The sequence below is a fragment of the Megascapheus bottae genome, chromosome 2, assembly GCF_031878675.1.
Source record: "Megascapheus bottae isolate mThoBot1 chromosome 2, mThoBot2.hap1, whole genome shotgun sequence".
NCBI classification, from domain to species: Eukaryota; Metazoa; Chordata; class Mammalia; order Rodentia; family Geomyidae; genus Megascapheus; species Megascapheus bottae.
This window is the reverse complement of record NC_143510.1, coordinates 81,883,375-81,909,981: the sequence shown is the minus strand read 5'-3', so window position 1 is coordinate 81,909,981 and position 26,607 is coordinate 81,883,375. Positions and strand designations below refer to the sequence as shown.

The following is a 26,607-nucleotide window of genomic DNA, read 5'->3' as shown; positions in this document are numbered from 1 at the left end:
TGTGCTTCTCTCTCACTGTACACATGCAGCCCAGGTTGGGAGGAGAAATGTAGGGATCCTGTCTTCCTGTTAGAAAAGCTCAAGAAGTATCTCCTATTTCATTCTTTGTCTCATTATTCTCTATCCAATTACAGGAAAGGATCACGGTTGTAGGTAGGATGGTCTTTCCCAAATGTTGAATGCTTAGGCCATATGCTACAGAAACCAACAGCTTTAAAAAATTTTTTTTGCTTTTTTTCCAAGGTTTGTTATCTAGATTTTCCAGCTCTTTCCCTCAAGTTTAAGAAACTTGATTACCCCTCTTGGAAGTAAGTGTGTATATGAGCCCTCTAAGGGATATGCTGACTATAGCTCTGTAACATTCCAGCTTCAATAAGGGTGTCTTCCAAATAAATATTTGTTAGGACACAGCAGACAGTCAGAAATGATTGTACACTCAGAGGTAAGAGAAACACACTGAAGTTGTCCAGGCTGATGGCACAGAAGTTTCATAAGAGTCTCTGGCTCTTTCTTTTTGTACTCTATCACCAGTCTGAGTGGGCTTTTAGAGAGCACTTTGGGATCATTAACTTTGTAAAGAACTGGGCGATGACTTAATAGGTCCAAGATGACTAAAATGTCCAGGTGCTTCTAAGATCGATGACTCACTACAAATAAGAAACTCAGTCTGAGAGCTCTTCTGTAATCTCCCAGCAATAACTTGCTGCACTGGTGTAAATGCAGTAAAAACACAGAGAGTAGAACTAAAATCCACATGCTACTTTTCCAGAATAATAGGAATCTGCATATACTTTATAAAAATTAGCTTCTAATTATAAATAATTATATATATGCTATTATATAATTGAAAATACTTGATTGTTTCTGTAATGTTCATTATATATAGATAGATATATTTTAGGGAGAGGGGTCCAGTCATGGGGCTTGAACTCTGGGCCTGGACTCTGTCCTTGAGCTCAGGGTAGGCTACCACTCTCCTATTTGAGCCACAGAGACACTTCTGGTTTCCTGGTGATTAATTGGAGATAAGAGTCTTATGGACTTTTGTGCCTGGTCTGGCTCTGAACCTCATTCCTCAGATCTCAGCCTCCTGAGTAACTAGGATTACAGGAGTGATCCCCTGACGCCTGGCTTATGTTCATTATATTAATATCAGCAAATGGTATTAAAGGAAGAAAAGGAAAGATTGATTATACTCTGTGTGGATCAGACTCTAACAGAATATTCTATTCATTTGTAGGCACTGTATTTTTAGACAAAGCCAGCTAGTAGAGTACGATGTTTCTAAGAGAAGTGTGGGCAGGACGGAAAAGAAGCTGAATGCTATGTCACTCAAGGAATAAACCAGGAAATATTTCTGTTCAAAATCAGATTAATTGAGACACCAGTGGCTCTGGCCTGTAATCCTAGCCACTCAGGAGGCTGAGATCTGAGGATCAGAGTTTGAAGCTAGCCCAGGCAGAAAGCCCTACAACTGAGAAAAAAAAATAGCTTAGGATGAGTTTTTCAACAGCTAAGGAATCATGTGAAAGTAAAACTAATATAATTTCAAAATGCAAACCAGTATGGCCGGGAGTTTGGCCTAGTGATAGAGTGCTTGCCTAGCATGCACGAAGACCTGGGTTCAATTCCTCGGTACCACATACATAGAAAAAAGCCGTAAGCGGTGCTGAGGCTCAAGTGGTAGAGCACTAGCCTTGAGAAAGTCCAAGGACAGTGCTCAGGCCCTGAGCTCAAGCCCAGGACTGGCACAAAAAAAAAGTTTAACTGTGATTTAAAAATAGTAATACAGGTTGCTACTGAGTTGTATCCCAGTTGAACTCCCCCCATACATTACCTGCATGGAAAACTTTGGTTTTGCCATTATTGATTCCAGAAGAGCTTGCCTCCATGTTTAGTGACCTCCTGCCAGGTGGGAGTGAGGAATGCCTGACCACAGGCAGGCGATGACGTGACCCGGGGCGGCTAGCCACACTTCGCCGTTGATGGATTTGCAAGCGTTTTTCAGCCCCATGAATAGATAGACTTAAACCTGCAGTGAGAAATAACACCATTAGATTGAAGGAGTCAGTTTAGAATGGCTACAGTGCAAAATACAGTCTGGCTTAAAAATTCAGAAAGCAGGAACAACTATGTTTCAAATGCTTCAAGTACACTGGTGATAGTAGATCTGTGATTTTTTTTCACAATATTAATTGAACATTGCTTAGTTTAAAATGGATATCCTTTGTTACCATAACAAGACTTTTGTAAAGGTAGATTTGATGAAATGCTAAATGTTCTCAATAAAAATTTTTTCCCAAAAATCCTAAGAAAATATATATGTATTTGGCATGTAATTCTCAAAATTTATATTATTTAGGAGTTTTTATAGGTATATAATGAATTCAATAAAAATCAAAGCTGGGAAAAGGAAGATGGCGCTGAGACAATAGGGACGCTGCCTAGCTCTCTCTCACAAAAAGAGAGAACCAGGGAGTCCCACGAGCCAACTACCTTAAGAAATCCACAACAACAAACTCAAAAAGCAATGGAGAAGGACACAAACATGAAAAGAAATCCAGATAAAGCTCACATCTAACTTTCTCAAAGAATTTGGAACGCAAGGACCCCTCCCCCACCTCTCTATGCCGGCTCCAAGCCGCGAAAAGCTGCGGCGGCTGGAGGGCAGCAGGCCAGGAGCCCAACTGCTGCAGAAACCAGCACAGAACCGGGCCAGCGAACGGCAGAAGCAGTGGAACCCAGACGCGGAATCAGAACAGCAAGCAGCGGAACCCAGACGCAGAACACAGGTGGCAGCAGAGACCCGAGGGGAGTGAAAGATTCCCCAACACCGTGGAACACCCGCAGACAGAATCCAGAGGCGTAATACAGCGCGTCCCCAAACACATTGGGAAAGCAGAACTGTGCCAAGCAATAGAACCTAACTCAGACCCCTCCACCCTGCCCGAGGAAGCCTGGCAGGAGCAGGGGGGGCAAGGAATTTAGAATCCTGTCCCTTCCCTCAACAGCCCCCTCCCTCTGGCCATTGACTGGAGATTGACAGGCGGGCTACCTAAGACCCAGCACTCCACCAAGGGAGGCGGAGCTGTCCCAACTCCCACCCACCCAACGGGCTCAACCCCCAGCCCTCTGACTGGAGACTGACAAGCAGGCTGACCCTAAGACTCAGCACCCCACCAGGGGAGGCGGAGCTGTCCCAGCTCCCACCCGCCCACCAGGCTCCTCTCCCAGGCCACTGGATCTGGAGAGTGGAGGGTGCTGGGACCATGCCTTACAACAGCAGGCAGGGTGTGCGGGAAAATAGGAGCCAGCATCTGCCCCCTCTCAATTCTTGAGCGGGACATCCTCCAGCTGGGAATCCTGAGCAAGACAGCACCTAGGGGCCCCCCACAGTCACAGACTCTGACAAAGCAGTGGAAACACAGCAGGGATCTGAAGGGCTGACCAGCAGTCAAGCTCCCCTTCTGAGAATCAAAAAGGCGCGGTTCCGCACTTGGAGCCCACATCCTCAGCTGGGCACTGCCCCTGGGAACAGAGGGGTCTCCTGCTGGTCCTGCTGAGAGCCCCTGGAAACTCTCAATCCCCAGACCCTTGGCTTGGGGCCGCCCCTGGAAGCAGCACAGGAAAACGTCTGCCCAGAGCGCTCAGGCTGAAGCTCGCAGATCCATCCCATGGTCCACTGTGAGGCCACTGGTTGGGCTAAGAGCTAGTCGAGCAGCAACACTTAAGTTTTATTCTAATACTTTCCAAACTTTGTACTCAAATACGCTACCTACTTACCAACTTAGGTCAGTTATCCTTACGCTATACCTTTTCTTCATTACTACAATATTCTTACACTCCTACGTTAATCCTCTTGTACCTTCTCTGACCTCTCATTCTATTTTTCTATCTCTGGACCTCTGTTCGTCTTTCAACCCTTATACTGCACGGATCTACACTTGATGGCTGTTGAGCAATACTGTATATCTAGGTGTTTAAATATTCTCTAGGCTCAGAGGGACTTAAAGACAATAGAGATTGGATTGAGAGGCTTATTGTTTTGGGTATAAATCGCTTATCACTGGTTGTATTAGACTGGTCTGCAAGTGCACAAAAAGAAAGAGTGAAAACACCAATCAAAACTTGTAAACATCTAGTGTCTGCCAGCTACAGAGGTCTAGGTTGGTTATATCTGAAAAACTATAATCGTATTTAGTAGTAATCTGGCTCCCATTTTCAAATGGGCAGAACAAGAAACTCAAGAAAAATGTCAAATCAAGAATCAACATCCCCCACCCAATGGAAACAGACAATGGAACAGTCACTGGCAAACCTAAAGGAGAGTCTTCCAAGTGCTATACAAATGCAATTGATAAACATCATTAATGAAAAATGTGAAAATATAAAGAAAGAGATAAGGGAGGAAGCCATAGCTGAACAAGAGGAAACCATAAACAAGGTGATAAGTGAAAAAGAAGAAGCCATAAAGGAGGCCATAATAAAAGTTTTTCAAAGAAAGATGGATGAATTCATAGAATCCACAAATAAAAAGGTGACCGAACTCCAGCAAATGTCCAAAGAAAATAAAGCTAATGAGCTAACCACTCAAATGGAAATCAAGGAGCTAAAGAAATCCATACATGATCTAAAACAAGAGATGCAAGGCATCAAAAATGAGCAATTAGTAGCAAGGGAGATGAAAAATAAAGTAGATAGCTTTGATAGCAGGTTAGACAATGCAGAGGAGAGAATTTCCAGGGCTGAAGATAATTTAGTCGTTATAGAGAAAGAACAGAAAATGAGTCAATCCAAATCTAGGAAAAATGAGAGAGCGTTTCAGGAGATCCAAGATACAATTAGGAAGCATAATTTAAGGCTAATTGGTATTGAGGAGGGCCTGGAGAAAGAGGTCAATGGTATTGGAAATATACTTCAGGGAATCATAGCAGAGAATTTCCCAAATATCCAGAAGGGCAGGCCCATCCAGATACAAGAAGCTTTTAGAACCCCAAACAGACCTGACCAGAAAAGAACATCCCACCGCCATATCGTAATCCGAACTGGATCAATAGAAACTAAAGAAAGGATCCTAAAGGCAGCCAGGGAAAAGGGATCAGTAACCTATAAAGGCAAACCAATAAGAATAACCCCAGATTTCTCAGCAGAGACCATGCAAGCAAGAAGTGACTGGAAGCATATATGTCATGCCCTTATGTCAAATAACTACCAACCAAGAATACTGTACACAGCTAAGCTCTCATTCATAACTGAGGGAACAATAAAAACATTCCATTCCAGGAAAAAGCTGCAACAATATGTCACAACAAAACCAGCACTACAGAGAATTCTCAAAGATGTTCTATACATAGAAAACCAAAATAAATGCAATATAGGGAAAGAAATGACACCTAAATAGCATACCATCTAAGGACCACAAGAACTGTCAAGACACAGGCCCTAATAAAAACTTTTAAAAGTGGTAGGAACTAATAAATATCTCTCAATCCTAACTCTCAATATCAATGGACTTAACTCTCCAATTAAACAGCATAGGCTGTCTAGTTGGATCAAAAAGCAAGAGCCATCGTTCTGCTGTCTTCAAGAGACACATCTTACCCAAAAAAACAATCATCTTTTGAAAGTGAGAGGTTGGAATACACTCTATCAAGCTAACGGCCCCCATAAACAGGCTGGAGTTGCCATCCTCATATCAGATAAAATAGACTTCAAACTAAAATTAGTAAGAAAAGACAAAGAACGTTACTACATACTACTAAAGGGATCTTTCCTCCAGGAAGACATAATGATCCTAAATATTTACACACCCAATCCCGGAGCTTCAAACTTCATCAAGCAAACTTTACTTACACTGAAACCATACATAAATCGAAACACAGTGATTGTCGGTGACTTTAACACACCACTCCCACCTATGGACAGATCAACAAGGCAAAAACTCAACAGAGAAACCTTAGAACTGAACAACTATCTAGACCAACTAGATCTAACAGACATCTGCAGAATATTCCACCCAGCAACAACACAATATACATTTTTCTCAGCAGCACATGGAACATTTTCCAAAATAGATCACATCTTAGGCCATAAAACAAACCTGGACAGATTCAGAAACACTGAAATTATTCCATGCACACTCTTAGACCACAAAGGCATCAAATTGGAACTGAACACACATCTCTACCAAAGAAAACCCTGTGTCTCATGGAGACTGAACAACACATTGTTGAATCACCAATGGGTCATCGAAGAGATCAGAACAGAAATCCAACAGTTTATGAAATTTAAAAATAAGGAGCACACAAACTACCAACTCCTTTGGGACACAGCAAAGGCAGTACTCAGAGGAAAATTTATATCGCCGAGTGCCTACAACAACAAGTTGGAAAAATCACAAACCAACAAGTTAATGTCTCACCTTAAGCTCCTGGAAAAAGAGCAACAAACCAACCCTAATCCCAGTAGAAAAAAGCAAATTATTAAAGCAGAATTAAATGATTTGGAATCCAAAAAAACTATAGAAAGAATCAACAAACAAGGAGTTGGTTCTTTGAAAGAACTAACAAAATTGACAAACCCTTAGCAAATCTTACCAAAAAAAGAAGAGAGCATATCGAAATAAATAAAATCGCAGATGAAAATGGTAATATGACGACAGAAACTACCAAGATCCAGAATATCATGAGGGAATACTTCTCAAACCTTTACGCCAACAAATTTGAGAATCTAGAAGAAATGGATGAATTCCTAGCCAATATTAACATACCCACACTGAACCAAGAAGAACTAAGCCAACTCAACAGGCCTATTTCAAGCTCTGAAATAGAAATGGCAATAAGAGAACTTCCACCTAAGAAAAGCCCAGGCCCAGATGGATTCACAGCTGAATTCTATAAGGTCTTCAAAGCAGAGCTCACACCAATACTCCTCAAGCTCTTCAATGAAATTGAAAATGAAGGTTCTTTACCAAACTCATTCTATGAAGCCAGTATAACCCTCATCTACAAACCGGACAGAGATTCATCAAAGAAAGAGAACTATAGACCTATCTCTTTGATGAACATCGATGCAAAATTTCTCAACAAAATACTGGCCAATCGTCTACAACAGCTCATCAAAAAAAATTATACACTATGATCAAACAGGATTCATCACAGGGAGGCAAAGCTGGTTCAACATACACAAATCAATTAATATAATTCAACACATCAACAGGAGCAAGAACAAAAATCACATGATTGTCTAAATAGATGCGGAAAAGGCATTTGACAAGATCCAACACCCCTTTATGTTAAAAGCTCTGGAGAAACTAGGAATCCATGGAACATTCCTCAATATAATAAAGCCTGTGTATGACAAACCCACTGCTAGTATTACACTTAATGGTGAAAATCTAAAGCCATTCCCTCTAAAATCAGGAACGAGACAAGGAGGCCCACTCTCTCCACTCCTCTTTAACATAGTACTAGAATTCCTAGAGAGTGCAATAAGGCAAGAAGCAAGCATAAAGGGGATCCAAGTAGGGAAAGAGGAAATAAAACTATCCCTCTTTGCAGATGACATAATTCTGTATTTAAAGAATCCTGTAGACTCTACTCCCAAGCTCCTTGAGCTGATTCAAAACTTTGGAAGAGTAGCAGGCTATAAAATCAACCCTCAAAAATCAACTGCCCTCCTTTACACCAACAGTGAGAGGAACGAGGCAACAATCAGGAAAGCAACTCCTTTCACAATAGCCTCAAAGAAAATAAAGTGCCTAGGAATTAGCTTAACTAAGAATGTAAAGGACCTTTTTGATGAAAACTTTAAAACCCTAAAAAAGGAAATTAAAGCAGAACTAAGGAAATGGAAAAACTTCCCATGCTCCTGGATTGGAAGAATCAACCTTGTAAAAATGACAATCTTGCCAAGGTCTATCTATAAATTCAACACAATACCCATCAATATCCCAATGGCATTCTTTAAAGAAATAGAAGAGGCAATTCAAAATTTCATATGGAATAATAAAAGACCCTGTATAGCAAAAACACTACTTAGCAGAAAGAACAGCGCAGGAGGAATTTCAATTCCAAACTTTAGACTCTATTACAGAGCTATAATAATCAAAACAGCTTGGTACTGGCACAAGAACAGGCCTGAAGACCAATGGAATAGAACTGAGGACCCAGATATTAAACCATAGACCTATGGCCACCTAATCTTTGACAAGGGAGCCAAAAAAAATAGAATAGAAGAAAGACAGCCTCTTCAACAAGTTGTGCTGGCAGAACTGGTTAAGCACCTGCAGAAAATAAAGTTGGATCCTTCTTTGTCACCTTGCACTAGAATTACCTCCAAATGGATCAAAGACCTGGAGGTAAAAGCTGACACACTGAAAACTTTTGCAGGAAGGAACAGGATATACCCTAGGCCTCCTTGGCACAGGTCAAAACTTTCTTAATAAGGACCAAGAATCACAACAAATCAGAGAAAGGCTGGATAAGTGGGACTGCATTAAACTGCAGAGCTTTTGTATGGCAAAGGACATAGCTAGTAAAATAATTAGGAAGCCTACAGAGTGGGAGAAGATCTTCACCAACCATACAGCGGAAAAAGGCCTCATATCTAAAATATATCTACAGCTGAAAAATTGAATCACTCCAAAACTAATCTCCAAAGTAACAACCATCCCATTAAAAAATGGGCCAAAGACTTAAAGAGAGTCTTCTCTGAAGAAGAAACAAAAATGGCCTATAGACACATGAAGAAATGCTCAACATCTCTGGTCATAAAAGAAATGCAAATCAAAACAACTCTAAGATTCCACCTCACTCCAGTTAGAATGGCCAGGATCAGGAAAATGAATAATAACAGATGCTGGAGGGGATGTGGCCAGGAGGGATCACTACTACACTGTTGGTGGGAGTGCAAACTCGTTCAACCACTATAGAAAGCAGTGTGGCAGTGCCTCAAAAGGCTAAACATAGAACTCTGCTATGACCCAGCAATTCCACTACTTGGCATTTACCCAACCATCCAGAAACAAGGGCATACTAAATCCACTAGCACAACAATGTTCATTGCAGCATTATTCACCATAGCAAAGATGTGGAACCAACCTAGATGTCCCTCAGTTGATGAGTGGATCAACAAGATGTGGTATTTGTACACAATGGAATTCTATGCTGCTGTCATAAAGAATGACATCGCCCCATTTGTTAGGAAATGGAAAGACTTAGAAAAAATCATATTAAGTGAAGTAAGCCAGACTCAAAGGAAGTTAGGCTCAATGGTTTCCCTCATTTGTCATAATCAGTAGAAACCTTGGGCTCTACTAGCAGAGATCTGCAATAGAGCAAAACCTTGATACATAATGCTATACAGTATGAAGCTAATTGAAAGGACCTCCAGGATATTGAAACAAAAGCCATGTAACGAATGATTGTTGTCCTTAATATACTATGTTATCTCTCATCTCCTTTGCTGTCCCTTGGGTATCTCATATTGTTACAGTATCTCACTTTGTTATCTGATATATTGAATTTATTTATGTTTGATTATTTGAAATTTGATAGGGAAAGGGGGAAAACCAAGACGGGTGGGGGGGTGGGGAGGAGGGTAATGGGTACCAAGACATGTGAAAGGGTATCAATGTATGTGAATTAATGCACCTTCTATCTGGCAAATATCATGTAACCCTTTTATTAATTACAATAAATAAATAAAAATAAAAAAGCTGTTCTCCTTGGGATTCATAAATAGGACAGAGTTTGACAACTGAGCTCAAATTTACAGCTTTGATGACACAGAACTATGTATACTTTGTGAACTAAATAGTTTAAGACAACTCCTAACATGCCAAAAATAAAAATAAAATAAAAATGTATAACAAGCCAGGTACCAGTGGCTCATTCCTATAATCCCAGCTACTCAGGAGGTTGAGCCCTGAGGATCAAAGTTCAAAGCCAGCTTGGACAGGAAAGTAGTCACTTCCAATTAACCACCAAAAAGTCAAAAACGAAGCTATGGCTCGAGTGGTACCATGTCAGCCATGAGCATAAAAAGGTCCCGAATTCAAGCTCTAGCACTGGTGTATGCATACATGTGCAAATACATGTGCATACACACACTCATATACACACAATAATAATGTATATCATAAGAACAAATATTAGAAATAAAAAAGAATTCATGAGTATAATCCGTTCAAGATGGAAATGAAGATCGGCATCTTACACGGGAATTTCATAACTTTAATGCCTGAACAAATCCTTCCAAGTTCTCAGGAACTAAGAAGTCTCAGTATTAACCTGGGTAAATCTCTAGCTGACCAAAACTCTATTCACAAGGACTATGACCATGGGAGACAGAATGATGTGTAAATAAGTAGCTAGAACCCCAGATAGCAAATACAATCCACACAATTAAAAGTGCCAAGATAGGTGAAGATTTAGAAGTCAAATTCTAGAAATGAATCATGAGCCAGTACAGTGCATCAACTAATTTGGTCTTAATTTCTTTATAAAATAAAAATATTGACACTGTCCATCTAGTAAATGCCAGGCAATGAGCTAAAAGACAAAGACTGGATAATCTTCATTTTAGATATGAGAACTCTGAGGTTCAAGAAGTTACTTTTCTATGGTCATACAAAGAACAATTCAAGGCCATTTTATACAGTAGTTGTTTCCAATTATGCCAGATAGCATGACAAATTAATGCAGACAATTATTGTTTTATGTCTGTATTAGCCCAGAAAACAAAAGAGATCTACCCAGGTTAATAATGAAAGGAACAGAATGACGACACTTGAGTACTGAAGCTCTTTTGGAACCAGATCTACCCCCTCCTTCTATTTTCCATGCTCAAATCACCTGTCAAGGACCTTCACTGATAAGAATCAGTTGGCGCTGTCTTCTCTTGAAGTCTTTCCAGTTTCTAGTTTGTGTAGCTACTCCAGCCAACACTCTTGGTCTTTAATCTTTCAATGAACCCTTACCATGCAAAGCCCTTGAACTCTCGTTCACCTCCTGGTACACAGATGGCCTACTACTCCCGGGAGTTCAAGAGTCTCTACTGGAAAAGTTCCTATTTTGTACTCTTGTGACTCCTTTCTCAGCTCTGAACTAAACACTTTTTGTATAGCTGACACGATGCTTCCCCTCTCCCTCTTCACTCTCCTCTGTTGCCCTCTGCATCATGCAGACTCATCTACAACATAGGTAATGCAAAGGCTGAAGTCAAGAAAATGCATTACATTCAATGTGCATTATGTAAAAATTGAACTAAATCACTTGAGGGTAGGGATGGGGGAATAATTTGGGATAATGAAGGAAAGGGTGATTCATGGAATTATATTTTCTTTGTAACTACTTAAAATACTTTACAAATTAAGAAAATACATTGAAGACTAAGTATGGTAGCATACACATATTATTCCAGGTGCACTGCTATTCAGACCAACCCAGGCAAAAATATAAGATCTTATATGAAAAACAAATGAAGGAAAAAGCAAAAGAATTGGGGCTGTTGCTCCAGTGGTGAAGAGTTTGCCTAGAAAGTATCTCTGAGTTCAATTCTCATTACTAAAAAAATAATAATGGAGGAAGAGGAGGAAGAGAAAAGGAAGAAAGAAAAGGAGGAGAAAAACAGAAAAGAAAATGACAATGAACATGTTTACTTGAGCAACAAATTTCTAGTTTAGTATTTCCTGTTTCATGATTACCATCTTTCCAAGATTCCTGAGACTTGAACCTTGGGTCCCTCTTTCACTTCCACAGACAAACTTCTTCTCCCACACAGCTGAGACAATGGGCCCAAAATGTTGTAAAAATTTCTGTTCTCCTTCCTTCCCCATTTCAAACTATCTTTACAAAATACTTTTAGTTCCTGAATGCTACCATGTACCTAACAAAAGATACAAAGTCACAACCTTAGGAATCACCTTTACAAAAGGTAGTTAAAATATAGGTGCTAAATTTAGCCAGAGTTTCTGGGTTCAAAGCTGAGCACATCATTTATTGCCTATCTTACCTAGTATAAGAGATTTGATTTCTCAGCTATAAAATGTGGGTAAGACAGGTCAAACCTCACAGGAGTTAAATTAGTACCTATAAAGTACCATGGCAGTCCCCAGGACACTGTAGTTGCTTAAAACAACTCAGTTGGCATGACTGCCTGATAACCAGTTCATCAACCAGATTTTCAGCTTCCTATAAGGATATTTTTAATATTTAGGAAACCACCTAGATAACTCAGGATGATTTCCTCATTTCAAAGTCCTTGACTTAATCCCATATGCAAATATTTTATCCAAATAAGTAATGGTCAGAAATTCCAAGGACTGGGACAAGGGTATAATCTTTAAAAAAAAAAATCAGCCTAAACAGTGAGGGTATTGCACTAGGTTGTCATATCATATGTTTGTTTCTCAAAAACTTTTTTTTTTGGTGGGTAATGGGGCTTGAACTCAGCCTGGACACTGTCTCTAAGCTCTCCGGTTCAAGGCTACCCCCCTACCCCTGGGCCTGGGGCTGTCCCAAAGCTCTTCAGCTCAAAGCTACAGCCCTACCCTTGATCCAAGCCCCACTTCCCATTTTCTAGAGGTTAACTGGAGATAAGAGTCTCAGGTCCTTTTGTGTCCAGGCTGGCTTTGAACCTTGATCCTCAGATCTCAGCCTCCTGAGTAGCTAGGATTATAGGCATGAGCCACCTCACCCAGCTCAAAAACTCTTTCTTAATGTAAGATTTTATTCTCCATAAAACTGAATTCTTGCCGGGCATGGTGGCTCATATCTATAATCTCAGGAGGCTAGGATCTTGAGCTGAAGAGCTGAGGGACAACATCCAGGTCCAGAGTTCAAGTCCCATGATGGACAAAAAAATAAAAAGAAAAAAGAAAAGAAAAGACTGAATTCTTCTGTGGCTTTTCCCTATGGCCCTTTTCCAAGGGTTATTATTCCTGGCTGCTTTACACAGTTGCAGTGTGCCTGTGTGATACTGATTGGCTTTCATTTAAATGTCATTTCTGTGATTGCGAAGAGCTGTGTGCCAAGGGGACATCTGTAGCTCTGTCAGTGTTTTACAACTTGCAGTAACAGTATCTATGCATCCTGCCTCCCCCTTGTCGTTTCTCAGGTAAATTACTTTTCAAACCAGGGGAAAACTCTACCCTTAATATCTGTACCATGAGCCAAACAAATGATGCATTTATTCCTGATGAAAAATATAATAGTCATCAGCCCAGATGCTCCTCAGTGGATGAATGGATTAACAAAATATGGTAAAGTTACAGAATGGAATTTTACTCATGTATGAGAACAATTTACTCATCTACTTGTAAGAAAATGGAAAAATCTGGAAAGCATTATATTACATGAAGAGAGTCAGACAAAGGTTGCATGGCCTCCCTCCTCTGTGGTAGACAGAATGTACCTATACATCTGTAGGTAAACACATTAGGTGGTATGAAAGTAATTACAAATGAATTAACAGGCTCTGTGGAGAGCTCAAATAGCATAATTTTTTTAAAGAAAGATTATCAAAGCTCAACAAAATCAGCACCAAGAAATGGGTACATGTAAGGCGGGTGTGGGGGTGGAAGGGGAAATGGGAAAGGGAGAGAATGTAGTCAAGAATTCCTTGTATATGCCACAAAATCAAGAAAAGGAAGGGGTGGGTCAAAAGAGGGTAAGAATGTTGGAGGGATGACACTGATCAAGATGCATTATACTCATAAACTGCCTTGGTAAATGACACCTTCTCTGTACAACTATTTTTAAAAAACAGAGAATGATTGAAATCAAAGAAATAAAAAAATAATCTCCAGAAGAAAATATTTGTTTCTAGCTTATTTTTTTAACAACGAACACAGTGGTACTGTTCCCTGTGACACTGACCAGAACAAAGGTAAAAAATGCCCTTGGTGCTTGGTGCGGTAGCTCATGCCTGTAAACCTAGCTACTTAAGGGGCTGAGATCTGAAGATCAAGGTTCAAAACCAGCCCTGGCACAAAAGGACCTGAGATCTTATCTCTAATTAACTTCTGGAAAACGGGAAGTGGGCTTGGCTCAAGGGTAAGGCAGTAGCCTGGAGCTGAAGAGCTCAAGGACAGTGCTCAGGCCCAGGGGTAGGGTAATAGCCTTAAGCTGAAGAGCTCAGGGACAGCATCCAGACTGAGTTCAAGCCCCATGACCCAAACAAAAAAAAAATGCCCTTGGCGACTCTCAATTCCAGATTTTCTGTCCCAAACTTTTGAGAGAAGGCTCTCTTTATATCCTCTATCATAAAATGCAAAGAATGCTGTACAGACATCTTGGAAAACAGGATTAGACTGAGACTCCCATGTATGCTCAAAACCAGTTTCCCATAGAAGAGAGATGCCTTGTTTGACCTTAGCTTAGTCATGGTGCCATCAGAGGGTGACAGAACTTGTGCCTCCTTGTGCTCACCTGAGGTAAGCTCAGGTGAATAGCTTCTGAGAAGCTGTAAGCATCAGTACAACTGGTGGGTAATTGAGAATAAGTACTTTCCAGAGAGAAGCTGAGATCTAACCCATTTTCAGTTCTCTGGAGAGCTGACGATAGCTCTCTGCTTTGTCTCCATAGGCCTAATGAATGGACTTGCTACAGCATCTCTCACCATCCTCCAACACAGGTCATTAGTCAGACATCTTTCTGTTTTTCTTCCCATGTTGCTTCTTTATTGGCAACAGCGTATTACACAAATCTGGCAGCACTGACAAATCAAAACCAGGGAGAACTTCCTGCCAAGATGTTCTCATCTCTATTATGACAGTTTTAAGTCTAAAACCACATTAGCTTGGAATGCAAGCACTCTGACCAAAGGAGATGGAGATGCCAAAGATTTAGATATACAGTATTTGTATTAACCCTGGATCATTGTCAATATGAAGAATTCACAAAATCAGAAAGGGTAAGAACTTGAATAATGTTGAACCAGGATTACTTGAGTTGAGATAAAGGGGTGTAGATAAATGATCAGTTTTCTCTCTTTTTAGTATTGTTTGTAACATCTTTCTCCCTTGCTCTTGATGATGAATTAAAGTCTCCTTTTCTTTAGCCTATGTCTCAAAACTCTATGAGAAGTAATTCATTTCAGAAAACCACACCTTCTCTGCCATGGAGTGATTTCTCAATTCCTCCCAGACTAGGTAGAAAGTGTTCTCCCTACTCTGTGGTTTTGGACTTGGTTGTGGTGACTGCTTTGGCCAGGGGATATCTGTAGATATAATGAAACCCTACTCTGTGGTTTTGGCTTTGTTTCATGTTTCTTTCACCACTATAGAAAAGTGCATGGCCTTCAGTAACCACAACCTAGAACCTGAGCCAAGGCCCATGAAACCCAGCTGAGATCTGTGAAACACAAGTTCCTCTGTAGATCTTAGTGCAAAAAAAGGGACAAAGGTTTCTGATATTGGGGTTGTTGGGACATGGCAGAGGCTTGATAAATACAAACCCAGTAATAGTCTTTATAAGGTAGAAATGAACAGTTCTAGTGAGCATAGCTTGGTCATAAGGGATGAATACATAAGTAAAGCAGTCTTCTTGTTTAAAATGTTCTCCTTCAGACCTTAACCCAAAATATTATAGCACCAGCTCATTCACACACTTTCATATATATATATATATATGCATATATATAATCATTTAATCTATATGAAGAGTATAATGGGAGAACCTCAGTAAGAGTTAGCAGAGTGATGTAAAGCCAATATCAATCCTTACTTCGAGGTGGAAGTGAGCAACAGTAATGCCTATTGGGAACTTTTTTTAAAAAAATGTATCTTATTGTTGGGGTGATGTACAGAGGAGTTGCAATTAGATTCATTAGGAAGTGTGTACATTACTTTTTGAACTCATTCACCCACTTTCTGAGACATCCTCTTAGCCCTCCTCCTACTCTCCAAGCATCCCTTCCTGCACTGTTAGCATGTATTAGGAATCTACATTGGAGTTTATGCACCTGTACTTTGATGATCAGTATTTCTGTTCTCTGACCTTAGGGCCTGGACATATCTTCTATAATGTATACAATGAGTACACTTCTGCGAAAGGAACTAAAGGAGGGCAGGACAAAGCTTCCACTGTCTTCTATTTTAGATTCCACATCCTGCATTAGCTCATGGGGTACAAGTCTTTCTGTGCCTGGATGAGTTAATTTACCATAGCAGATGCACCCATAATATAAACAATGACATAAGCAATTCTTTACTGTGGGTGAACTTTGTAGGGGTGAAGAAGATAGCAGGAGGAGCTGGACTCTTCAGGACTCTCTGACTTACCACTTCATCTAGCTCCTATTCTCTCCCAATGTCTCATCTATTCTTTTAGAGAGTGAGCAAAGCAAAGTGCTCTTCTGAAAATGTTGGCACAATAAAGGTATATAAAGCTGGGTGCTGGTGGCTCATGCCTATAATCCTAGCTACTCAGGAGACTGTGATCTGAGGATCCTGGTTCAAAATCAGCCTGGGCATAAAAGTCTGTGAGATTCTTAGTTCCAATTAACTACCAGAAAACCAGAAGTGGCACTGTGGCTCAAGTGGTAGAGCACTAGCCTTGAGCTGAAGAGCTCAGGGACAGCGCCCAGGTCCAGAGTTCAATCCCCATGACCGGAAAAAAAATAAACAATAAAGTATGCAATCTGAGATAATATAAGGTTTATCATACTGAATTTAAATGCTACCTTATAACAGTAAATCCTTTTAAAAGAATACTTAGACTGTCTTGAGTACTCCCTATTCCCTCCAAACACTGTAATCATGTATTAACTATGTGAATTGTGTCTTATTTTTTAAAAATGATATGACCATTTTGGATGACAATTTGGCAGCATCTACAAAATCCAACATGTTCTTATCAAAAGGCCTGGCAGTTCTGTCCTGTGGCATTTACTCAAATGAGTTGAAACCTTATGCCCACACAGAAACCTGAACTGGAATGTTGACAGAGCTTAAGTCAAAACTGCCAAAACGTGGAAACAACCAAGATGCCCTTGGTATAGATAAAACCATGGTGCATCCAGTGAAATATTCTTTAGTGCTAAAGAGAAATGAGCTCTCAAACCATGAAAAGACACATGGGAGCTTTAAAGGGGATTATTACTGAGAATCAATTGATGTAAAAAGGCTTCTCATTGTGTGATTCTAGTCATATGTAACATGGAAAAGGTACAATGACTGAGAGTGTTAAATCAGTGGGGCAGAGAAGAATACCTGGCTAGATCACAAGGAGTGCTCAAGACAGTGAAACTCTTCTACAACAATGTTTTCCTGTCAGCATAAATTTGCCAAAACCCACAGCATGGGTAACACCCAAGGTGAACTTCAGTGGAACCTGTGGGTATAGAGGTGGTACTGTATCCATGTAGGTTCCTCAGAGTACTAAATGTTCCAATAGGAGCTGGGAAGGAATGAGTGGGGGGGGGCTAGAGTAGAGGATCCATGAGAAATATGTACTTCCCCCTCAATTTTGCTAAGAATCTAAAACCAAAAGAGGCCATTTTTATTGAAGATGCTGCTTACTGTCAGAGAGGAAATAACACAGCAGGGCCTTCAAACACTGCTCATGGTAGGCAATTAGAAAAACCTCAAAACTTCACAGCAAAACATGAACATTTCTCTCTACAAGTATTAATTTTCAATTAATTTAATTTCATGTTAAAAACAAAGATTATTTCTTACTACTTGAAAAGAAAAAAAAAGCAGTGTATCAGCAGACCCAATAATTCCACTTTTAGGAAGTAATCTCAGTAATTAGACTAAGACTTATACACAAAGATGTTTCATTCAGAAATTCTATGACACAGGAAACAATAGTCAAATGGGCTTTCATGTTGAGTGGATAGTAGTGCATAATCATGACTATCTGGTAATATGTGTGTTGTTTAATAAGACATGATGGAATTCTATGTGTGATTCTTGTTATTCTCTTGCAAAATAGAAATTTAAATTCATACATCAAATATTTATGTTAAGGGATAAAGGAGGGTATTTGGGCACAAAACACAGTGCCTGACATGTAACAAGTATTGACTGAAAAGTGCTTAGTATCAAAATTCTAATTAGTAGCACTTATATTAATATTAGAAACAAGAATGTATCTGTTCGTACAGTAATAACTAAATCCATCATGGTATACTCCTGTGTTAGAAAGTTGATAAAAATACAAGGTAAAAAATGTTTATTCACGCTGCTATCCATTTAGTCAATCTGTCTTAGTTAATGACTTTGACATTTGGCTATTGACTTGTAAGGATACAGAATCACTGAGTATTAAGGTTGAAAGCAGTGAATTCCTAAAGCTTTTCTTCCCTCTTAACTCAGAAATGAAATAAAGTTCTCTACTCTTCCCACTTTTATTTGGTATATCGCTAAAATCTGTAGAGAAACAAGGAAGAAGAAAAAATAAAATGGCTATAAATTGGAAAGGAAGAAGTCACATTATCCTTTGTTTCAGACACTCCGATTCTTTTTATAAAGGACCCCAGAGATTAAATCAAATAAATCTTATATCTGACAAATATTTTCAGCAAAATAGAACACAATGAACACAAATCAACATTAAAAACTCAGCAGCTTTTCTATATATTAATGATGAAAAATCCAAGAAAGAAATCAGAAATAACCTTTAAAAATATAACTTTCAGGTGGGGGCTCATATCTTTAATCCTAGCTATTCAGGAGGGTGAGATATGGGAATCACACTTCAAACCTATTCCAAGCAGGGAAATGTAGGAGATTCTCACCCCCATTAACTACAGAAGAAGGAGGAAGAAGAGCAGTAGGGGGAGGGGGAGATGGGAAACTGGCATAAGTGAGACAGTGAGTGATTTACCAAAGATCACATGCAACACAGCCAGTCCACAGGAAGGTACCAATAAAAGTCTAGTTTGAAAGTGGATAGAGAAAGCAAAATTATCCACCATTAAGGCAAAAAAAAAATGACACAATTTTTTTGTGTCATATTTTGGCCGGAAGTGAGACATTATATAGGGGGGGACAGCGGAAGCGGATGTGACCTCAGAGGATGAGGAAATACTTCAGACTGGGGGACCTCCCACTGGGAGACATGGCAGTTGCCAGGGTTACAGTCTGGGAGGGGATTTCCAGAGAGCACAGAACGCCAAGGGAAGGAATCATTTCTCCCAGGCAGACCTAACAGCCTCATCTTTCAAAGATCCTGTCATTTAATCTTAGAATCCTCAGTGACTAGCTCTTGACAACTGTTTAGTGAGGTAGTAAATAAACTACTGAAGATCTCAAAAAGAATTATTCCCCAAAGTATGCTCATAATTTCCCATTTCCTTTTACTCTACATCTGTAAATGATGCCACAGCTGGATGAAACTGTTCACCTATGTCAAGGAAGCAAAAGAGAAGAAGAGAAGAGCTCTTTCCTCCCTCAATCCTTTTGGTGGCATTTCCCTAATGACTTAAAAATTCCTTTTGTGCCTTTCCATGTAACAGCACTACCCTGGGGACACAAGTCTTTAACTCCTGAGCTTCTGGGGGACATTTGAGAAGCTAACCAAGAGGATGGAATGTTTTCCATAGGCAAGATGCTAAACTCTGCTTTGCATATACTGGATCTGGAGTTCCCCAGAGAGCGCAAGATAAAATGTTCATCCAGCACAACCATAAATAGACACATCAAGCCTGGAAAGGTATTTTGCTGGAGGCCTTTGCTTACAGATTAATACTCAAGATTTCAGAGAAGCTGGAAATTTTGGAGAGACATGATATAATAAAACCTTGAGGCAACTTCTATCAACACCTAGACAGCAAGTAACAGAAATATCAGTAATACTAATTAGCATCTGTAGAGGGTTGACATGTCTGGCATTGTTCTAAAAGTGATAAGTATGTTGATTCATTTTATCATTGCATCAGTCTTATATGATCTTTGCAGTTTTTTCCCTCATTATAGAGATGAGAAAACTGACATAATAGAAACCGGGAACATAGGTCTACCTAGTGGTACAGTGCTTATCTAGCATGCACAAAGCCTTGGGTTCAATTCCTCAGAACCACAAACACAGAAAAGGCCCAGAAGAAGCACTGTGGCTCAAATGGTGGAGTGCTACCCTTGAGCAAAAATGTCCAAGGACGTTGCCCAGGCCTTGAAGTTCAAGCCCCAGGACTGGCCAAAAAAAAGATGACATAATAGAGACAGTCACTGATTTACCGTAGATCACATAAAACACAGCTAGTTTTGAACTCAGGTAGCCTACTCTACAATACTTTGTCACCAAGACATTATGCAAAAGGAATATTTAAACCGGGCTAAAGCAGAAATTCATGATATCAGAATACAAGTATCTGACAAGGGAGAAAAGGAGAAGACAAAGCAGTGAAATCAGGTAGCAGATAATGAACCCAACCTACTGAATTTGGATCATGTAATAACAGAATAATGGCTCTGCTAGAATGTTCAAATTCTGATTTTTGGAGCCAATGAATGTCAACGTACTCTGCAAAACATACTTTTCAGATTCTGTTAAGAACTTTGAGATGAAGAATTATTGAGGGGTATAGGGTAAGGAACAATCCCAACTCTAAGGGCAAATATGCCTTTAAGGCTAAGGACTAAGATACATGTGACTGGCTTTGCTAAGGGAGGAAGAAGTCACAGGGGAAGGAAAAGAAAAAGTGGCTGTTTCTAGAAAAAGAAAACATGACTGAATGGTTTTTCCCCTAGAGCCTCCAAAAGGAATTGAGTTCTGAAGACACCATGATTTTACTTTAGTGTGACCTCTGCCTCACTTCCAACATAAAGAACTATAAAATGATAAGTCCAGGAAATTTTTAAGGTCCTTTGTCTAATCAATATTCTTGAAGAATGAATCCCTCAGTTCGGTCCAGCTCATGACCACTGACCTTGACATTTCTTCATCATCACCATTCTCGGACATCTTAGGCAGTGGTATAGAGGTTCCAAGAAGGGGAGAGATGATGAAACTGAGTCTATCAGAATATCCTTAGTCAATATTTAATTGACTTTACTGATAATAAAGGTAAATGTTAACTCAGAGATATCAACAAATATATCAAAACTAACTTCAGAATACAAGTCAGTAACCATTTACTGATTATAGTTCTATGTTATAGGCGGTACAATTAGATATTTCATGCCTATATGAACACTTAGCTTAACAATTATTTGACAAATAGGCAGAAATTGCATTCAATTACATGGATTTGGAAATGTAACTACAAAAACAACTTTACGATGATTAATTCATAGGAATAATGCATACTAGGTGATTTGAGTTGCACAATTGATCTTAACTAATTTCAGTGCTAACATAATTAAATTTTCCCAAACAATAATAAATCAAAGGCTTTCTAGCAGATACTTGAAGTATTTTAAAATCCACTTTCAATGCCTTGTTCTTTAAAAGTACATTCTGTTTTCCCTGAACATCTATCTAAAATAACTTACTTTCTGCTTGTTTAATAAAGGATTTCACACAGCTCAAAGCAAAGCATACAGCCACCCTCTTCATTTTATATTACTTTATAATATTTACTTTATCATTAGTGGATCGTATTGAAAGCTTGTCCCTAAAGTCAACTTTCCATATATTAATGAGTCAAATTGGATAAGCACCATTTCCATAGTAATATAAATAATGTAACAAACACAGTTTGCAAGTGCCTTGTGCAATGAATGTGGGAAAGAAAGATAAGGTCTTCTATAAAATAGGAAAGTGTGAAAAATACATATGGCACTAATATTGTTTTAAAATATATAACTTCAAGATGCTGGAAATACAAAATAAACAGGAAAAAGCCTCTGTGTTTATTTGAGAGGGGTGTCAAAATGGGGCTGTATATTCTCAAATAAACTAATTCATTGGACATTATTATTACATATTTACAGTGTGTCTATTGCTGTGCTAGGTGCCAAAACAGCTTCAAAGGAAAACTACACTCTGCAGTTCAGTATGACTCCTGACCTCACAGACAGATTTCAAGGAGTTTCACAACTCCTAACTCCTATCACTGAAGGTTGAGCCTAACACACACATCTCTAACCTCCATTTCTTGCTTCTTTGCCTGTAACATGATTTCCATGTGAAGAGGAACTATATAAAATAGAAGGGTTAAATAGAGTGCAAATGAACATATCTAATATTCACATTGATGTGTTCTGATGGCTTGCTTCACTGATGGAAACTTTAAAATCACACTAGACACTTTAGTAAGTGAGATTTACGACACTAAATTCAAATTTAAGATAACCAGTAAGCTACTTTCTCCCCCTCTGGGTCCATTCATTTATTTAATGAACTTGCCTATGACAAGCAACCCAACACAGAAAAGAAAGATAAAATACTCCCCTCCAAAAAAATAAGCAAAACTATTTTGTGTTACACTAAATCTACTTTATTTGTGTTATACCAATAACTAGTGATATAGTAACTCAAGTACCATAAACAAACCTTTTTGAGATCTAAAGATCCTGAAATAAATATTGATTGGTGAGTAAAAGTACCCATCCATGAGACTTCATTTAAAGAGTTTTCATTGCTTGATGAAAGCCATAAACCAGGAAAAGCAGACGCTCCTTTCATTAAAAAATAAAATAACTGCCAGATGCTGTGCAGTATACCTTAAGGAGATTCTCCCAGGGAGGCCAACAGATGATCTAACTTACCTTCATTCTGATGGCTTCAGGAAAAAGCACAACTTTTGGTTTTGTTTGTTTTATGAGTAGAGCAGAACTGACTCACCAAAAGTCCAACCCTGGCTCTATGTTGCTGAGATTGTGATTCAGCTGGGTGGAAACTAATTTTTCAATGGTATTAACACTGGATATTTGCACATGAGTGGGATCTTCAAGATCTGCTCAGAACCAAAGAAACTTCCCATTATGTGCTGATATTCTAACCATAAGATGCAATCAAGTTGATTTGACTGTCTCCAGCTACATAGAGTTGGAGAAAAAAATAAGCTGTCACCTGTAGAAGTGAATGCTCCCTGACTCCCAGAATTCTTCTGAATAACAACCCCCACTCCTTCTCTTTCTGTTTTGCTGGCTGGTTGGTGTACTGAGCTTGCCCTGGAAATCACGTCTTGAGGAATGCAGTGCCCAGGCCTGACAAGAGGCTGGTCTCTACTGGACAGTTGGAGTAGACACGTGTTAGGAACTTCTACTGAACTAGGCTATAGAGACATTAAGGTTTGGCTGCAACCACAATAACTGCCATGAAACTCATCATTTTTCTGGCATGGAGCCTGGGTATGTGCATTTTCAAGAGGAAGGGAGCCTTGCACAGGAGTGCGTGGTTTAGGAATCACAGCATGCAAGAAGGTAACCCTTCCAGCAACTAATTACTAGAATGACCTTGCCTAGGAGTCAGAGAGAGACCCTGGTGTTTTCCTTGCTTTGTTCACTGACATCTAGAAGGCTCCCAGTCAAATGCATGGATGGTGAGCAAAAAGACCTATGACTTGGAAATATTCTTTATTTCCCAAGGGAATCTCAAGCAATCTTTTGGGTCATGATTTGTCAACTCCTTTCAATAATTTTTAGAAATTACATAACTAAGTAATTTTCAAATGGCCAATGTGTCCCATTTTTAAATAAATGACAGCTGCTGGAACATAGCTTAACGTGCAAATGAGGTCATTCTTGCGGGGTTTTTTTTCTTATCAACGAACAAATGAGCAAGGTTCTTGCAAAAATCTGTTACTTTGGTTAAAACTAAAAGAATAGCTAAATTGCCCTTACATTTATTTTTAATGACTTGCTTAGCAGAAAGGGCACATTAGTCGTACCACTGATCATCACAATCACTTAGTGTTATGAAGTGACATACAGATGGTAACTTGGCCACAGAAGCCTGCCTACCTTCGTCACTGACCACACTCTCTCATCACAGTGGTTAAGAAAATGATGTGGATGTGATGATGACACAGCCACCCACATTCCCTAGGAATGAATGGGCATCTTTCCCCCACTATGCCTACTTAGATCCCATTTGCCAACATTCTGCCTGTGACCAGAATACACTCACATTTTTTTATGTTTGCCTTCCTAACTGAATGCAAAGAATGAAACAAGAAAGGGGTAGAAAAATCTTCTTGGATTCTCAAAATAAAGTCAGAGATTTTAGGACATTTTTAGTAAATGCTGAGTGACAATTTGGCTACAAGGACAAAGATTTGTCAATACATCATTAATTCAATAAGCTGAGTTATTAGTGGTGATTACACACAGGTATACATACACACAACAACACACACACATACACACACGGTATGTCAACTTAAGTTTGTAGCCCTGTCTCTAGATTAACCAACTCTCTGTTATACACAAAACACTTAGAGCCTCACAAAACTCAAAGTCATATTAGAAAGTGGAGTCTTTGGGAAGCTATTAGGTCAGTGCCCTTACACAGACGCCCTAGAGCGCTCCCTACCTGTCACACGGTAAGAAAATGTACTGAGAGGACAGAGGATGTAGACTCATATCAGACAACAAATCTGCCAGTGACTGGATCACAGACTCCCCAACTTCTCAAATGGAGCCAAATAAACTTCTTGTATTTATAATCCACCAAGTATGCCCTCTGAGTGGGCTAAGGCATCCTGTTCAGAGCAGGAAATAATGAATGGTCCTTCTATTCAGGGATCTCCATGCACAAAAGAAGAAAAACTTGTTAAAACCCACAGGTGTTTGTGGCTACAATGGAAAAACCTACAAAGTACACTGAGGCGCTGCACAACAAGGTGCAGTAACTAATGGAGTTGCATCGTCCCTAACACCACCATCTAGTTCTAGAAGCTCCTTCTCGCTGTAAAGCTAGGGAAGACAATGGACTTGACATGGGGAGAGGAATTTTTCCCCAAACCACACCCCATTTGTTTTCACGGTTGTCTAAAGAAATTGCTATCCATTTAGAATGTGGCTGAGGAAGTCTCATGAGAGCCATCGATTATGTAACACCTCTGTTTCCTCTTGTCTTTTTCTGGACAGCACAGACATAATAACCTTGCAATAATGTAAGACATAATAAATGACCTTCCTGCTTTGAGGAACAGGTCATCAAAGATTTAAGGTGATATAAAAACTCAGTCATCACAAAATGATGAATGAAAGCAGACTAGAAACAACTCTAGTATAAAAATTTCCAGGAGCAAATTAATATTTGGAAGCATTGTTATTAACAGGTTAGGGTAAGTTTTGTTACCTCCCAATACTGAGTAGAAATGAAGACCTGGAAGCAGAGAGTCACATATACAAGGACAGATCCTACTAATATCTAGGAAAATTCATTATAAAGACTTCTTTTGAACAAGCCTATACCCTTAACTTACATCTAATTATAAGTGTGGAAACCTAAAGTGATATTAGGCACAAATAAAAAGACAGTACCTACATTTGAAGCCTGGATATTGATTTCCTGGACTATAAATTACCCTTGCCACACTACAAAAGTTTATTTATTGTCCTTTAGTCTAAAGAAAGAGATTACAAACCCTAATTAAAATTTAAATGAAAGCAATAATCTGATAAAATGTGACCGTTAGGGTAAAGGATTGAAATGAATTCTACTGTGATGATATTTAAAAGTAAAAATAAAAACAGGTCAGGAGTGTTTTTCTAAGGAAAATAACCTCAAATATATAGCATTATAAACACAGGATTTAAGGACCCTATGCTGTTAAAAACGTAATGAAAATTTACAAAGCAACCTTCCTGTATTAGCTTAATTTTTTTTCCCCAATGGATGACCTAAGCTGACTAATTGAATTCTATCAACTGTGGAAGATGATAAGGACAAGTATTTTTTAAAAAGGAAAAGAATTATTTTGCAGAATTTTAAACACAGGAGTTTTAAATAAGGTAGTTTAAAATGAATAATGATATAAATCCATAACTGAATAGACTATTACACCAAATGACTAAAATGTCAAAGGTGTTCCTCAATTTAGAATTTTAGCTCCTATCTGCAACCTTTTCCACACAGTTATGTTACCATGTCAGGCTTCTGTGCCCTTTAATAAAATTGTCCTCACACGATCAGGTATTTTTTAATTGAGAGCCTGGCATGAGCTTCTTGCACTCCCCTTCTTCTCCTCTAAGGACTGAGGGAAGGACTTTCATTGGAGATTGTGTCAGTGCTCTGTGGTCTCCACCAATGGGAATGCCAGCAGAAGGCAGGAAGGCTAAAAGTGAGAGGTCAGAGGACAGACTCCCAAGATTATCTCTGCAGGACCAAGAAGAGTTGGCTGTGACCCCCACCCTGACTCCACCAAAACCTCCTCCACCAGCTCTGCACATGGCTTCCTCCTCCTCCATTCCTTCAAGTCTGGAGGAAATAAACAAAGCCCCAGTTACTAATCCCAGGGGGCTGTGCTGTCCCTGTAGTTTCCTTAACACCTGTTCACACCTTTGCATTTTTTTCTCAAATTATCTTAATGTGAGTCATCCATCTGTTCCCTGCTGAAATCAAGATTTATATGGTACCAACCAAGTTTTTTTTTTTCAATGTTGCTCTGTAAGGAATTATTCATTGTTTTTCTGAATGCACACATGCATAAACACTTGCATGTGTACACACACATAAACACATGATGAAGCAGGATCAAATGAAG

The 26,607-nt window shown here is 39.3% G+C and overlaps 1 protein-coding gene across 3 annotated transcripts in view; it reads right to left on the bottom strand.

Annotated features, from left to right (window-relative positions):
* The window catches only part of Ano4 (anoctamin 4), a 262,002-nt gene that overhangs the window by 172,758 nt on the left and 62,637 nt on the right, over nt 1-26,607 (bottom strand). For all 3 annotated transcript variants that reach the window (XM_090328490.1, XM_090328489.1, XM_090328491.1), the window contains exon 2: nt 1,838-2,032. In XM_090328490.1, coding sequence (XP_090184616.1) covers nt 1,838-1,892 — 55 coding nt within the window. In that variant the 5' untranslated portion in view covers nt 1,893-2,032. The remainder of the gene's footprint in view (nt 1-1,837; nt 2,033-26,607) is intronic.